Here is a 15,346-nt window from a genome sequence, read left to right on the forward strand (position 1 = left end):
AAGTATGTACGTAATATATCAATACAAAATAACGTACGCAGTGTATACATCACAACTAATTAAAGAGATTGCAAAATAGTTGGCTCTGCGTAGCCATGCATGCACTGGCACACTAGATGGCTAGCCTCGCATAGATATGATGTTGCACCCTTGTAGAAAAAAATCTAGTACATTGCAGACGCGGCATCTCACGCCATGAAGTACGCCACGGCCAGCCGCGTCGTCGGCCAGATCGATCAGGGCATCAGGCAACATGGGATCGATATGTGCAGTCGACGACGCGCACAAACATAGAGCTGCCCGACTTGTGGTTGCCGGACATCGCCGTCGACGTCGGTGGCGTGGTGTCTCAAAGACGGATGTCGCGGCAGCGCTGCATCCTGGCCATGTACTGGAGTGTCCGTTTGATGCAGACTGCCGAATGATCAAAAGATTGAAGATACATCTGCGATAGAAGTTAATATAATAGTCAGATTGAAGATCATCGATGCATGTTGACGTAAGTAAACGGATGAAAAGAACACAATACCCCTGAATCCCATTGTTCTTCCGGTGGTGAGCGCCTAGGCCAGGTGCCGCCGGTGTAGTTTCAGATCGAGGAGAAAATAAGGAGAGAGAGAGAGGGGGGAAAAAGAGAGAATTAGTTGGGCATAAGCACGTTGGCTGGAGCCCTAAAAATCAGGATCTAAATTAGCAACGGATTAGGCAATAGAAAAATTATTATTTTTGGTAATGAATAGAACTAATATTATGTGCACCCGCAACCCGTTAAAACCAGAGGTAACTACATCCGGAAGTATCTTGTAATTTCCCTATTTGACATATTCTGCACCCTGCCCGAATCCCCCGCGCGTCTGACCCAGCCACGTGCTTCCACTCAGCCCCACCCAGATTTTCTGCGTGCGACGTAAGAAAGTTACGCTAGGCTACATGCATTGTTTTGAGCACTCGCAGGCGGTTTCTCCGCATGCAACGTAGATAATACGTAGATAATTACGTTGGGAGTACCGGCATCATAATTTGCAACCTCCGTCCGCGCACGTGCAGTTTTCATTGCATTATACATAAAGAAAGTTACGTTCGGGCTTCTTGCAACATAATTTGCACCGAGTGGCCTGCTAAATTATTTTGTATGTGCTGTACAAATATTATGCATGTGGAAATTTAGGCCGTTGTCAGAAGTCGTAAGATTATGTTGCATGTTATACCTATTAATTCCTCTTTGTAGCTGAGCTGACTGCACGTGGATTCCTACATTGAACTAGAATGATCTGACGACAAAATCGCTAATTATACTAGTCAGTCAGCTAGTACACCCTTTAATTACGGTGAACGATCGAGTGCTTCATAAGGAAAAGTAAAAGTTCTTGACAGCAACATGAAACAGGAAATATTCTTCACATAAGAAAGACCAAAATATACTTTTGGTACAAAGAAATATGCCGGCAACACAATATAATTGTGGGAAAACCGGAAAATACAAATATACGCCCTCAATAATGCCACATAAGAATTGCACAACTTGTTTGATCTCATAATTCCTGTGTCGTCCAACAGAGACACTTGGAGACACTTGAGCTGTCGTTTTGATACTAACCATAATTTTGGTAGCATCTATATCACCTATGGACTTCAAAGAAACCATGATTTTCGTAGCATCTAGAACACATCCACTCAAGAAACACGTTAATCATGGCGTGACCTTGCAGATGAAAATAACAACTTATATTAATTTCTGAACAAAGCAATTATATACCTTTTGCTTCGCATGCAAAAACGAGAAGTATATTTGTAACGAAAAAAGAGTATAGGGTCGGTAGATAGGTTTCTAGTATGTTGCACAGTTAGATATATGAGCAGCAAAATGGCATGGTGATGATACCATTGGTGATCTAATTTATACCTGAAAACATATAACATAGTTTTTGTGCAATCATGAGAGTCGGTTTAAAATGCATTCTTTATGAATCAAACAGTTTACGAGTAAAACAGTGCGTTAGGGAAGCAAACAAATTACAGGGGAATAAGTTCTGAATCGCCTCTCATCTGGCTATAAAGTGTTACTCCTATATTAGAATCTTTTGTATCTAGTTTCTTCAAAGTTTTGACAGTCAAGGATATGAGAGGGCAGAAATGCCCTGAAATGAGATTACTCTTATGTAATAAATCAGCATAAGCAACTTGTATATCCATAGGAGCACCTACCGGTAGCATAAAATTTTGGTGAAAGTATACCCATGATTCCCATCAACTCTCTCCACTCTAAAAATTGATCAGATCAACTAGCATTGCAACTTCCGGCTAGATATATATAAAAAAGTTGAAACTAGAGACCATAAACTTTAACCTGAGACTTGTCCCAAACTGAAGTCTGTACCAATTACAAATCAAACCCGATAGCGAGAGAAAAAAAGTCAATCATCAAGCAGAACATGAATCAAAAGAACAAAAATCTAAATGCCCATTGCAAGACTTTCAAACCAATTACAAAGTTAAGAAGAACAATTGTGATGATATGATCATGCCAACTCTAGTAAGCAACTTTTTCATAAGCTCAAACAGTGGCATCAAATTAAATACTTCCGCAGATAACAAAATCATGTACTATTGGTCGGTGTTTCAAGCTCAGAGAAGGAAATAAAGAACAAACCTGCAGTATACAAAAAAAAAACACTCTCACAGGGCATTACATCGAACAGGTGCAAGTCAAATTGATCAAATATGATATTTTCTCATGGCTGATAGAATTAACTACGCCATTTGTGATAGCGACAACAAATTTAATCGCAAGACATGGCAAAACACTGCTATATAACCCTTGGAGGTTTAATCAGCCAAGCAACCTGGCCTATGCAAATATTATAGAGCTGAGCTATGTTCAACATTAAAAAGGATGCTATCATAGAGACTTTTTTACAAGCATATCTTGCAATTCAGTTTAAACTGGAAAAGCTTTTCTATCTCTCTGCTTAACTAATTCTAATCTAGAGCTACAAGCTTACAAGATCTAGGCTAAAAGGCAAAATGAATGGACAAAATGAGTGGAATTATAATGAGTTCTAAATTTTAAATGATGAACAAAAGAGCAAAATTGTATACCATCTGAGCCATTGGTGCTGCACTGTCACACCCATCCAGCTCGGTGAGAAGCTCCAGCAATGGTGGCTGGTGGCCGTTTTGGTCACGGTCAGCCTGGAAGACCCCATACACCATCCTCAGCCCCTTGACAAAGTGCCAATGCATGATTGTGGAGCTTCGATAAAGGCCATGCCAGGCCCAGGTTGACCTCGGTGAGCATGGCCTTGCCAGTGCTGACCAGGCCTTGCTTCAGAGAACATCTATAGTTGTTGGCGGCATGCAGCCTCAAGGACCTTAATTATGCTCATGGCACCTGCCTAATTAAGCCGGCCTAATGAGCAGTGAGCAATATTCATTAATCCTGAAATCATTGCAGTGAACATGAATTAATTAAGGGAAACAGAGACCCTAAACAATAGAATGCAATTGACTATTCTTGTTGCAAAAACACCTGATTGAACCTACAATTTTGAATTCATAACAGACCAAAGAAGTAAATAAACTGAGCAAAATTTGGAACATAAGCATTCACCAAGTAGAAATAATCAAACTCCAAACTAATAACGTGCCCTCCTGATCATGTTCTGCTAAGCCAATTTCGTACGGCGAATAGTACTGAATAAACTGAATTGATAGGAGCTTGCTGTACTCAGATAATTGGATCTTACATTATGGGGATTTAGCCTGATGTTACATTACATGAAGTATGCTGACCTTACTCGCCGGCAGGCCTGCAGTCAGGAAAATAATCTATACTGGGCAAAAGATCAATGTATTTATGATATAGCTTGGCATGTTTAGAACTCCATAAACATGTTAAATTCATAAATCATCAATGATCATTTCCCATACATAAATTTCACTTTCTATTAGAGAGTGTTGTTGACACTTGCACAGTTCCACAACAGCAAAAAACGAAGTTTAATTTCAATTTCAATATATTAATAAGGCCAATTACCTGTTTCTACACTAGCAACTGGGTTATCTTAGGAAGGTTCAAGTGAAGTGATCAACTTATCATAACCATTTAAAAGTGCAGGTTAGGTGGCACAAGGATGTAAGCAAGAAAACTAAAATGCTTGCTGGTGGCTCAAAAAGGAAATGTCAACTACAGCATCTGAAATTTTTGTTTGAGATAACAAAACCCAGGCCTCTTCAACCATATAAATTGCCGATTTGGTTTCATTCCTTTGGTATCAGTACACTAGAAGAAATCAGTTCAGCAATCCCGGTATCAAATACTTCTCATTGTCGTTGTAGAAACAATCAAGAATAAACTGACAAATAACTAAATTTCAAGTGACATATGACAATGCTTTGGCCCATGAAACAGAACAGTTCAGGCACAAATCCTTGCAAAATTGGGTAGCACCAGTGGAGCAAATTTCGTTTCAGATAGTTATTCTTGTGACGGACAGCACAAATGGTGGAGCCTAATTTTCCTAACCTTGCCGAAGCGAGAGCGACGAAGAGAACCTGCTCGCCAGTGAGAAGGCAGGATTGGGCAGGAAAATTGAGCGGGGGAAAGGAATGGCCTGAAAAGCATGAAAAAAATGACAAGTTTATCACGTTGCAATAGCACTAAGCTAATCTACTACTACCACATTACGGACCATGTCGATCAAGGACGCTGATTGATTCCATGATTTCGCGAGTTGCCTGCATGAAGCTGAAACATGTCGCCGTGTTGGAGGGCTGGTCCGACGCGTCCGTGTCGCCGATCGCTGCATCGTCGCCGTGTCCACACAACTCTGTGCCGTCGGCCGTCTGCTCCATGCGGTGGTCGTGTGCTTCCGTCCCGCTGGCCACCACGCCCAAGGCGTGGCCCCGCGCTACCATGCCATAGGCCGCCAGCTCGATGTCATCGCAGCATGATTCTGTCCCGCCGGCCGCCGCGCCATGTCCCCACACTACCACATCGGGCGCTCGATTCTAACCACGTTTGAGGCTCCAGACGCCCGACGACCGCCGTGGCCGACCGTGTCCGAGGCACCGGCCGCCGCCCATCCGCCGCCGCCGGCTTGGGTCGAGCCAGACCACCTCGTAGCTAGCCGCCGCTACGCGTGTGTTGTAACGCGCCTCAATTCGGCTGCAGTCGGTCGCCGCCGGCCGCACCGATTCTACCCCAACCGCATGCACACACGATTTGGGGGAGGTGAGAGGGTAGGTGGGCTCTGGGAAAGGTGGGGTTAGCTCGACGGGAGGAACGGCGGTCGTAAAAGAACAAGAAAATTTACGTCATGCAGAATAACTATTCTGCACCTGGGTATATAATAGAGTTTTAACTAAACAGGGAACGATCTGAACTTCCTCGCCTGCACGACTGAACTTCCCTCGCTGCGGATGTGAACTTCCCCTCCCTGCGTTATACTCTGCACGCGCACGCAGTACGGGTGGTTCGTGCGGACGGTAATTTGAAATCTGCTTTTAAACCGTACAGAATTAGTAAAAACGTTATAAACGAAAAAGATGTGCCTGGTTCATAGCTTTCCAACGCCATATTACTTGCATCATTCCGACAAGCGGTTCAAAAACAATCGTAAAAATACCGTCCGTCCTTTTTAGATTGATCTGATTTCGGTATTTTTGAAATTAATCTTAAACCTTGAGGACTTTGGAAAAATATTACATATGAAATAGCTGCGGATTTTCAGTGGTTTTCCAACGGTATATCGTTTGCGCAAATCCGAAAAAGTTTTGAGACACGCGAAGAAAAAATCAGTACATCCTACGCAGCAACACGGCGTGCATGTTCTGAACTTCCATCAATACACGAGTGAACTTCCATTTTATAGACTGTGAACTTCATGATGGTCTCTGAACCTCCGTCGGCTGTAATATTTTGCCCGCGCCGAAGAGGAGGTGTCCGGGCGTGAATGTACTGAACTTCCCTATATACAAGAGTGAACTTCTTATTTTATAGACCGTGAAGTTCCCTGGTACAAGATTTTTGGCGAGGAAGTTTTGCCAATCCATATTAACAAGTCTACTACACCCCCGTTTTGCAGCGTGCCAGCTAGTGAGCTTCCCAAATAAAACTTGCAAACTCCCATGAAACTAACTAGTGAACTTCTCAGTATAAACAAACGAAACTTCCATGAAAGGGCATCTAAACTTCTCAGTCTAAACAAGTGAACTCTCATGAAAACTAGCTAGTGAACTTCTCATTCTGTACAAGAGAACTCGCATGAAAGGGCATATGAACTTTTGTACAAGTATGCTCTCATGAAAATTAGCTAGTGAACTTCTCAATCTGCATACGTGAACTTGCCTAAAAGCACATGTGAACTTCGCAACGTACCACGAACTGTGGTCTACGGGCACGAACGTTCTGAACTTCCATCGACCACATGAGTGAACTTCCGCTTTATAAACTGTGAACTTCCTGACAGTCTCTGAAGCTCCGCCGACTATAATTTTGCCCGCATTAGAGAACAAAAGAGGCCTACGGGCATGAACGTTCTGAACTTCCATCGATACACGAGTGAACTTCCGTTTTATAGACTGTGATCTTCCTGGCAATCTATAAACCTCCGCCGCTTATATCTTCCTCGTTTATACCCTGTGAACTTCCTGACGGTTTCGAACAGCAGACAGTAATTCGAAATCTGCTCTTAAACCGTAAGGAATTAGCAAAAACTTTATACACGAAAAAGTTGCGCCTAGTTCATAGCTTTCCAACGCCGTATCATTTGCATCATTCCGACAAGTGCTTCAAAATATATCGAAGTGTTTTTTGTTTGGTCGTAATCCGGCGGACGGTAATTTGCAAACTGCTCTTAAACCGTTAAGAATTAGCAAAAACATTATAAACAAAAAAGTTGCGCCTGGTTCATAGCTTTCCAACGTCGTATAATTTGCATCATTCCGACAAGCGGTTCAAAATATATCGTAGAACTATTGATTGCCTCCGCCGCCGCTCGCTCGCCCGCGCCGGAGAAGAAGGTCCACTCCCCCGCGAAGGGAGTTAGGTCGCCGGTTCCGTCGCGGGCTCTCTCACGTCGGCCTCCAGCGCCGCTCGCTCGCCCGTGCCGGGGGAAGAAGGTGGTAGCCGAGGGGGCGCGTCGGGAGGAGGTGGCGTGGGCGGCCGCTGCGGGCTCCCTCGCGTCGGCCTCCGCCGCTGCTTGCTCGCCCGCGCCGGGGGAAGAAGGTGGTAGCCGGGGGGCGCGTCGGGAGGAGGGTGCCGCAGGTGGCCGCCGCCGCTCGCTCGCCCGCGTCAGTGGTAGGAGGTGGTAGTTGGGAATAGTTCATGTTTAAGGTAAACAGGAACTCTTAGGGTAGGTTCCTGTTTATAAAGGCACCAACATAGAGAGAGAGAGAGAGATTGACTATGTGAAGCAAATCTGTGGCACTATCTCTACTACTTATAAAGGCACCAACATGTTCATTTCAACGCCCACCCCACTAAACGAACACAGAGTATTAATAGCCCCACAATCAGAGTCACTAAACACGGATTACTTGCTAACCGTGTGCACTTAGTGATTAGCTACTGATGCTGAAATTTCACCCCGCAGGAGAATCTTTCAGTCCTGTTTTCATCCCGAAACGTTTTCTTATCTTTTTTCTTCTACTCACCCCGCCAGCCTCGGATGCCGCCTCCTCCTTCCTTTCCTCTTCGGGCGCCGCTGCCTCATCCCCCCCGCGGCCCGGCCTCTGCCCTCCCTCTCGCTAGCCGTCGCCGCCGATCTCCACCCGCGAGCCGCGGCCGCCGATCCCCCCCCCCCCCCAATGCGACTAGGAACCGCCGCCGCCAAACGCCGCGAGGTCCTAGGCCTTGACGCCGTCTTCACTCCGGCCCGGCCCCCTGCGCGGCCGAGCGCAACGTCATCGTCTTCCACTCCTACATGGCCCTCGGATCCTACCAGGTAGGGAATTAATGGACACTCCGCCCCCTCGCCCAGCTTTGCGGCGTTTGGCTGGCTCTGATCGGTGGCTCCTGTGCAGTTGGTGATCAGCGAGATCGACTCGTCGGCGGCGACGTCACTGCAGACCGTGAAGCTTCTCGTGCTGTACCTCTCCGGTGACAAGGTCAGTGCGCTGGATCTGATTTATGCCATATGATATGTTCCTGATTGTGGGGCATGGGTCTGGATCTGGATGTTGAGGTGTGGTTTGCTGTGATCGAAGGTTTAGATCTGTCGTCGTTTCCGTCAGTGATCTGATCCACGGTTAGATCCACTGCAACATTTGAACTGCCATAGGCCCAGAACTGACAGAGATTGTCCATACTTGATAGTTAATGCCATTTCAATAGAATTTGTACATGCTAACATTGATAATTCTGTAGTACTTGCTTGCTCAACACTATAAGGCACAACTTCTTGTTTTCCCCAAATCAGAAGCACAAGTTGTAATTCCACGAAGATGCCAAGGTTCCCTTACAATAAGATGATCATAATACTTGTAATGTAATAAATGTATTCAAATATTTGAAGAACAGTCTGCTTATTTGGTGCATGCTGTATTAAAAGTGTATTGCCGTAGCTAAACCTTAAAAGATGAGTGGTAGTTTCTGTTTTAGCCCTATCAGCTTCTGCCCTTCTCTCAAATTTCTCGAGATACACTGTAATTCTTATACATTATAACTGCGCGTAATTTTGAAGGAGGGTGCAATCTCCAGTCTCAAGGAATGGCTGAGCGATTCAGCTATAGGAAGCAATTCTGTTCTGCGATTGATTGCTGGAATCTATTTATGCATGAGCAAGATTACAATGAGGCTCTCAAGCACGCACACACTGGAGGAACTCTGGACCTGTTAGTTTCTTTTTATCCTATGCCCTTAAATTGTGTGATTTTCTCTGCATTATTAATTTCTTTGGTACTGTAGTTGAAAACTCTTTTACATCTTATATTCCAGCCTTCCTCGTAGTTCCATTCCCGGAAGTATTTGATGTGTATAATGTTTTAAATGTGACATTCTTAGAGTTCCATGGAAGACACAGTTATTTCCTTGTATATTAAATTTGCTTCTTCCAAGATTCATATATCATTATTTTTACGATGCACTGCAATCGGCAATCTGGCTCATATTGACATATGCTCATAAAGTAATTTAGGATTTACCGTGATTGGCAATCTGGCACATACTGGCATACACTCATATCATAAAGTATCGTTTCATAAATTTGGATTTTGAGTTTGGCATTGAATGTCCATCCAGCCTGATTCCACCTAAACGTCAAAGCGACACAAGGTGTAGCTGTTTGGGCATAATAACAATTTTCATCGCCGAGGCTCAAAATCTGGATTTCAGTGTTTCTGATTAATTTATCAAGCCTTGTCTAATTGAGTTGTCTGAGTTTAGAGTTCAGTTTGTATGGTTGAAATTTGTTTCCTTACTGGCTATGGTAGCAGAATTTTGGAGTTCGTTTGCTCAGGATATAGGAAAAAAACAATTGAGTGTATTTTTGAAATATCCGAGTAGGTTTCAGGACTAACAGACAAACTATATGCTATCTATGGAACCTCCTGCCTTTTGTTTTTTTCAGAATTCTATATATAAACCTTCTCTTTTGTGTTCGAACAATATATAATCTCTCATTCTTCTCCAAGAGACATCATGCCATTTTCTATATCTTTCAAAAAAAATTATATCATTCTCCAGGAATTAACCTTGGTTTCCAACCTGATAGACGTGGTTTTGGAGTTGCAATGCCATCTGATTTGCATTATGTCTGTAATAATAATATTAGTACATGCAATAATTTGTGCGTTGTTATTTGATTTGCAGATTGCCATTTTGAATTCCTTGGATGCCAAGAGTTAGAAATCCAGAGTTGGTAGACAGTGAAATATGATCCATGATGCGCGAAGGAGAAGCAGGTACTCTAATCAATCAATGAAAGTATCATTATGCTGAAATGACAGTGGCAGCTGTCAATGACCTGATGCCCCATAAGAGCAGCATGTGTCTTTGCTTAGGACCAATGGAACAATAACTAAGTTGTTCTTTCTAAATAAATTTAAGGGATAAGTCGATGTCTTGATTTTGACAAAGTTTCAGTGGACACTTTATAATGTTTACCAAAGTATTTTTCTGCCTTGCAGCAGGTTCAGGTTGCTGTTGTCATTGGTTCCATTTATTGGTTTGTAGTTTATTACTTATATATGCACTGCAGATGCCACAACATCAACAAAAGATGTCAATGCTGTACTTGTGGAGCCTGATCCAAGTTATGATGACACATTAAGCACATGGTTGGGAGAATCACCACTTAGCCTGGAGGAAAGCCAGAGATGGGTGAAGTCCTCTGATGCTGTAATTCCTTTGATGACTTAAATTGATTTCATAATTCTATAGATAACCATACTTAAAATATCATCTTATTTAAGTTTGGAGTTCCGTTCATCTTGGTCAAAATGTAATCAGAGGCTTGTGTTTGCAGGCTTCCGTCGTAGAGCGATATAACAGGCTGCTTCCAAAGGTCAGAACATCCCAACCCGAGCCTGGGCAAGGTGGGTACAGGCAATTACCTCCAGGGACCCGAACGTTGGGCACATCCAAGAGATCATTCAACTTTACCAAGGGAATTCTGATGAGTTTTGAGAGTAATCTTACATGCTTTCTGACATACTGTCGTTGTTCATGTTCCCAAAATGATTTAATTATAGAACAGCTGAAAAGACCTGGCTCTTTTGGTAGGTTTATTTCTTCTCTTTGTTGTTGTTGATGTGTTGAGCTAAGATGGCAATCTGAACTTGAGATGATATATGCCTTGTTGCTTAAATAATGGTCCTTTAAGTGAAAGGATTTGATTCCTTTGGACTTCATTTTGCTCTTACATGTATCATTTAATCAGTGAGAGGGTGCATTTAGCATGAAAAATTCCATCTAAATAGTTCGACGAAAAACAGTAATAATAAATAACTTAGAGAAATTAAATTAAAAAAGACACGTATTGTAACGCACGTGCAAACTCACTAGTTCTGCAGGTAAGCAAACAAGGTTTTTTATATCAACATCTAATTTCTGCACTATAGTCTCATGGGAGTGGACATACAAGAAGAATTAAGTTCAAAGAGTTGGTCGAGTTGGTCTAGTTCCTCACAAAAAAGACCTATTCTATCGATGGACATCACATATAATACGTTTTATGGCAAATTAGTTGATTATCAGTGTCGGGATTTTGTCATCTCCACTGAATTGTCATGTTTGCAGGATTTGGATTGTAGAACTTCAAAGGTATCTCTGACTCATAGTTTACATAGTTTAGCTTTATCAACTACCCATATGATGCCATATGGAACAGTGCCATGACTTTATTTGGTTTCTAGAAACAAAATGTGGAAGACTCTGGTGCACAAACTATTTAAAGTACCATAAAAAAGAAATTGGCAAGGGAAATATTTTGCATGCCGAACAATTTGTGGGTGGACTGGCGAGTAATTCTACAATTCATTACTATTGTCAGTATTGTGCAAGTGTTAGCTGATCTTTAATAGAGCTGCACATGGAGCTGTATCAGTCTATCACATTTTCCTTTACACATGGATGGTCTAGATGCCTTTTAATATATTACCAGCTAAAGTTTAAGAAATTTGACTCCATGTTTTATAAAAGGAAATTATAAATTTCTAAATGGGGCTAGTACCAAAAGATTGCATCGAGATAAGAACTGACCTCCAAGTGGGATTTTTCTTCGTGCCAAGCCCCCATATCTAGTCTTATTTGTTCCAGCTGCCCAATATTGAAAGAAAAAGTGATTTTATAATTATAGAAAGACAGAATGTTTCAAAGCTGCCTGCGTCAACTATAAATTAGATCACACAGCTCATGGCCTCATACAATTTTCGTGGTCCTCTTTCTCACCAAAACTTGAGAATTTGTCCTTTCCCATATCATAATTATCATTACACCCGTACTCTTACTCTTTGGTGGGCTGGTCTGTCTGTCTTCAGTCTTCTTTCAGTACCTCATCTCAATGAAAGGTTAATTAGAGAATACAATGTGGAAAGGTAAATTAGAAGATACATGTAACTCACACATACCAAGAGAGAATCAGAGATATACTTCATTGAAAGATAAAACTCTACATAGCAGCATAAGGTGGAAGCAAATATGTGGCACCGTTCTACAGATAAGCAAAAGAGTGTTACAAACCCTGCAATGAGATAAGCGCCATTCAGGAGGTGGAGGGCAAGTCTGCAACTGATTTCTCACCTCTCGTACGGGATGAAGGGCACTGAGAACTTTGAATGGTACATACAGTGCCTCCCATTGTAGGTGCTCGGGAACATTTCTTCAGTTTTAAGTTAATTTGTTCGAATTTTACGCATAACATTACAGGAATGATACAAGAGATCAAATCTAAATCAGTGGTGTCCATTTCATTGGGCAAAGGAGTTTGCCTACAAACAACACATTTGCTAATTGCATGGCGAAGAGGAGGTGAAACATGTCATGTTGCTGCCGGTTAACCATAGATAATCTTCTCAGGTTCAAAATAATTTGGGGCCAATCTTCTTTCACCTAAAGAGAAACTTCCTCATTTTTCTAGACACCTTTACAAGTTACAAGGTAGCTGCGTTGCTATAATCACTATTCCCTCCGATCCTAAATTTGAACTAAAACAACGACAAGAAATTGGGATCGGAGGGAGACAAACCAACTCCTATGTCCTTGAAATTTTACTGTAGTTCGGAGGGAGTACAAACCAACTCCTATGTCCTTGAAATTTTACTGTAGTTCAAGCAAAGCAAACCCAGGACATCACTGAATAGAATCAAGAGTCTCCAGATCAAGAGACGGTAACCACGTTACTCTCTGACGCTCCAACAAAATAAGGAAATTATTATGACTCGTCGCCCCCATCCCCAATAAGGACAGAACTACCAGAAATCACAGAATTGTGCTACTTTTGACCATCAAAGATCAGTAACAAACGAAGAACCCTAGGTTGATTGGAACATGAGGCATACAATCCATCGCCACTATTCTGTTACTGCCGAAATTGCTCCTCGCGATTAGAAGCGGACACAGAAATAGTAAAATCACGAACAAATATTGGGGGTTCGGGAAGACGGTACGGACCCTCGAAGTGTATATCCTTCATCATCTCTGGCGTGGGGCAGGCCAACTCTGAGCCTCTCTTCTCCATAGGCAACGGCGTCGGGCGTCGTTCGCTCGCTGTGCCACCGCAGCGGCGGGCTTTCCACGACCACGGACGATGGCGGGAGCAGCAACCGAGGCATCGGCGACGGCGGCGGGCCGCAGTGAGGACACAAAGGCTGTTTCGCGGCAGGGAGGAGACAGCGGCTGCGCCGCGGCATGGAGGCGACGCCTCCCCAATAACCCACCGGGGCCAGCAGTAACCAATGGCGGAGCACGCGGTCCGGCCTCCTCGGCTCCTCGCCATGCGGTCGATTGCGATGGAAGCGGAGAGTCGGACGTCCCAGTGGCCCAGTCGGCCCACAGCTTGGACAGGCAGCCCACGAGACCCGATCAACGACAGGCCTTTGATTTTTCTTCCGGAGCAGCTGCCCACAGGACCAAAGCCCATGCGTGGACGGCCGGATTTCCCTCGCCCAGGCGCCCGATCGGACGGCCGAGAAGGCTGATGGCGTGAGAGGTCTCTCGGTGTGTCCAGTTTTACTGTCCTAAATGGCATTGGTAGAAAAGCCTTATATCCAATGACATTTGTGGAAAGCTCTTAAATTCAATGACACTAAACATTTTTTACACATAGATACATCCGTATTTGGGTAAATTTGAGACAAGTAATACCGGTCGGAGGGAGTAGTATTGGTGAAAAGCTCTTTAAATCCAATATCATTAGTCAAGCTCTTAAATCCAATATCATTAGCGAAAAGGCCTTCGTAAGGAGACCGATGATAGCTCCATGGACAAGACAGATAGGAGCTAGCTAGGTTTGGTTCTTTTTGTCAATGCTACTGGACTTAAGCCCTTTCGGCCAATGCAGATGTCCGAAAGGGTGGCGGCAAGTGCGAAGTGGCACTTTTCAGACTTTTCTCCATGTCATTTTTGACATTCCGTTTTAGAAGGGGCTATTTTTGTCAATTCTGTTAGCCATGGGGCCAAAAGAGCAAAAACTTTTGTTCTCTCTACGTAGGGTACCGATCAGGAAAGGAGAATAAAGAATGAAAAAATAAAAAACGCAATAAAAAGATGGGAGAATAGAACTGATCTGGGGAGGAATCAACAGAAAAAAAAGAGGCAAAAAACTCTAAATCTAGCCGTTAGCAGAATTATGGTTGGTGATTTTTCTGATTTGGGGATTTTTTTCTACTCCGCATTATTAGTTTAGGTTTTTGATATGCGGAGAAGAACAGCCAGATAGGGCATATGGGATCTCCAATTGCCGTTGGAGAATCGAACAGTTCAATCATTTGCGTGAAGATGTGGACGGTTGGGCCTTTGGGCCTGGTTCTGTAATCAGCACGAGAAGTTGAGATTCGGAAGCATTTTTGTTCATTTAGTCCGAATGGACACGTGGCAGCAACATGGAACTCGTGGAAATTTTGCAAAAAAGCCCATCTGACCGGAACAATTTGTATAATTTAATCGCTTCCCGATATTCCTCAATAAAAATCGATCAATCATTCAAACTCCATCCCCATGGAACGAATCCATCGAGCTCGAGCTATGTCGCGTACGGCCCGTGGCGAAATCGGCGCGCGCCGTGCAGAGCTTTAGGAGGGAGGTGAAGCTGCGAAGCACGGGGCCGGAGCCGGACGCGGGGAAGGGGAGGCGGACATTGGCGAAGGCGCCGAGCACGTCCCGCAGGTCGGAACGCGCGTGGTGGTCGTCGGAAATGACAACAAAGAGCTCGCGGCCGAACACAACATTTTAAATGACCGCAAGGGAGTTTCAGCCAGAAAACACAAACTGTTAGGCCAACTAAACAGGACACATGTCAACACCTGTTTGGTTTGGACCTCCAATCAATCCAAATTTCAACTTCTAGGACTAGTTTTGCTCACTTTGCAACTTGTTGGACTAAATGCTCACACATCTCAAGTTGTTGGGCTACCAGTGCAATTACCTCTCTCTCAAACCTCCACCACGGAAGAAACTAGAGGACAAAGCCTCACATGTCGGTGGGGGAACATCGTGTGGTTGGAGGGTCATGAGGTTTTACACTTCAAAGATGAGAAGAATGTTTTCAGAGAACCTTAACAAAAGCACAATAATTTGTACCTTTTCATTTGTTCATGTGCTCTCCTTTTAAAGCTGGCAATTTCTGCAAAAAAAAAGGTTGAAAGTGCTCAAGTGTGAAAATTCCCACCAAATCGGCCTGAGCGGCAC

The 15,346-nt window shown here is 43.5% G+C and overlaps 2 protein-coding genes across 24 annotated transcripts; one reads left to right on the top strand and one right to left on the bottom strand.

Annotated features, from left to right (window-relative positions):
- Positions 1 to 1,348: 1,348 nt before the first annotated feature.
- On the bottom strand, positions 1,349 to 13,475 carry LOC112270807. 21 transcript variants are annotated; one of them, XM_024459063.1, is made up of 7 exons: positions 13,112 to 13,474; positions 12,070 to 12,152; positions 11,867 to 11,983; positions 11,702 to 11,758; positions 4,526 to 4,613; positions 3,747 to 3,809; positions 2,440 to 3,439 (listed from the first exon to the last, which is right to left on the bottom strand). In XM_024459063.1, exons 1-6 carry the CDS (start codon positions 13,434 to 13,436, stop codon positions 3,769 to 3,771), a joined length of 711 nt encoding a protein of 236 aa, XP_024314831.1. In that variant the 5' UTR covers positions 13,437 to 13,474; the 3' UTR covers positions 2,440 to 3,439; positions 3,747 to 3,768. The 21 variants fall into 21 exon arrangements, 4 of the variants coding, with proteins under 4 accessions (XP_024314831.1, XP_024314830.1, XP_024314834.1 ...); XR_002963187.1 differs by adding exons at positions 1,349 to 1,702; positions 4,692 to 7,363 and having other exon boundaries at positions 3,100 to 3,439; positions 3,747 to 4,613; positions 11,867 to 13,466; XR_002963197.1 differs by lacking the exon at positions 12,070 to 12,152 and adding an exon at positions 4,692 to 7,363 and having other exon boundaries at positions 3,747 to 4,613; positions 13,112 to 13,475.
- LOC100825197 (coatomer subunit epsilon-1-like) lies at positions 7,515 to 10,840 on the top strand. Of its 3 annotated transcripts, none has more exons than XR_002963204.1 (6): positions 7,763 to 7,946; positions 8,026 to 8,109; positions 8,685 to 8,835; positions 9,812 to 9,903; positions 10,129 to 10,339; positions 10,467 to 10,839. XR_002963204.1 is itself a non-coding variant. In XM_024459067.1 (5 exons), exons 1-4 carry the CDS (start codon positions 7,926 to 7,928, stop codon positions 9,862 to 9,864), a joined length of 309 nt encoding a protein of 102 aa, XP_024314835.1. In that variant the 5' UTR covers positions 7,515 to 7,925; the 3' UTR covers positions 9,865 to 10,339; positions 10,467 to 10,840. The 3 variants fall into 3 exon arrangements, 1 of the variants encoding a protein (XP_024314835.1); XR_002963203.1 differs by having other exon boundaries at positions 7,774 to 7,946; positions 10,200 to 10,339; positions 10,467 to 10,836; XM_024459067.1 differs by having other exon boundaries at positions 7,515 to 7,946; positions 9,812 to 10,339; positions 10,467 to 10,840.
- Positions 13,476 to 15,346: the final 1,871 nt, after the last annotated feature.

Source organism: Brachypodium distachyon, chromosome 2 (genome assembly GCF_000005505.3).
Source record: "Brachypodium distachyon strain Bd21 chromosome 2, Brachypodium_distachyon_v3.0, whole genome shotgun sequence".
Lineage (NCBI taxonomy): Eukaryota > Viridiplantae > Streptophyta > Magnoliopsida > Poales > Poaceae > Brachypodium > Brachypodium distachyon.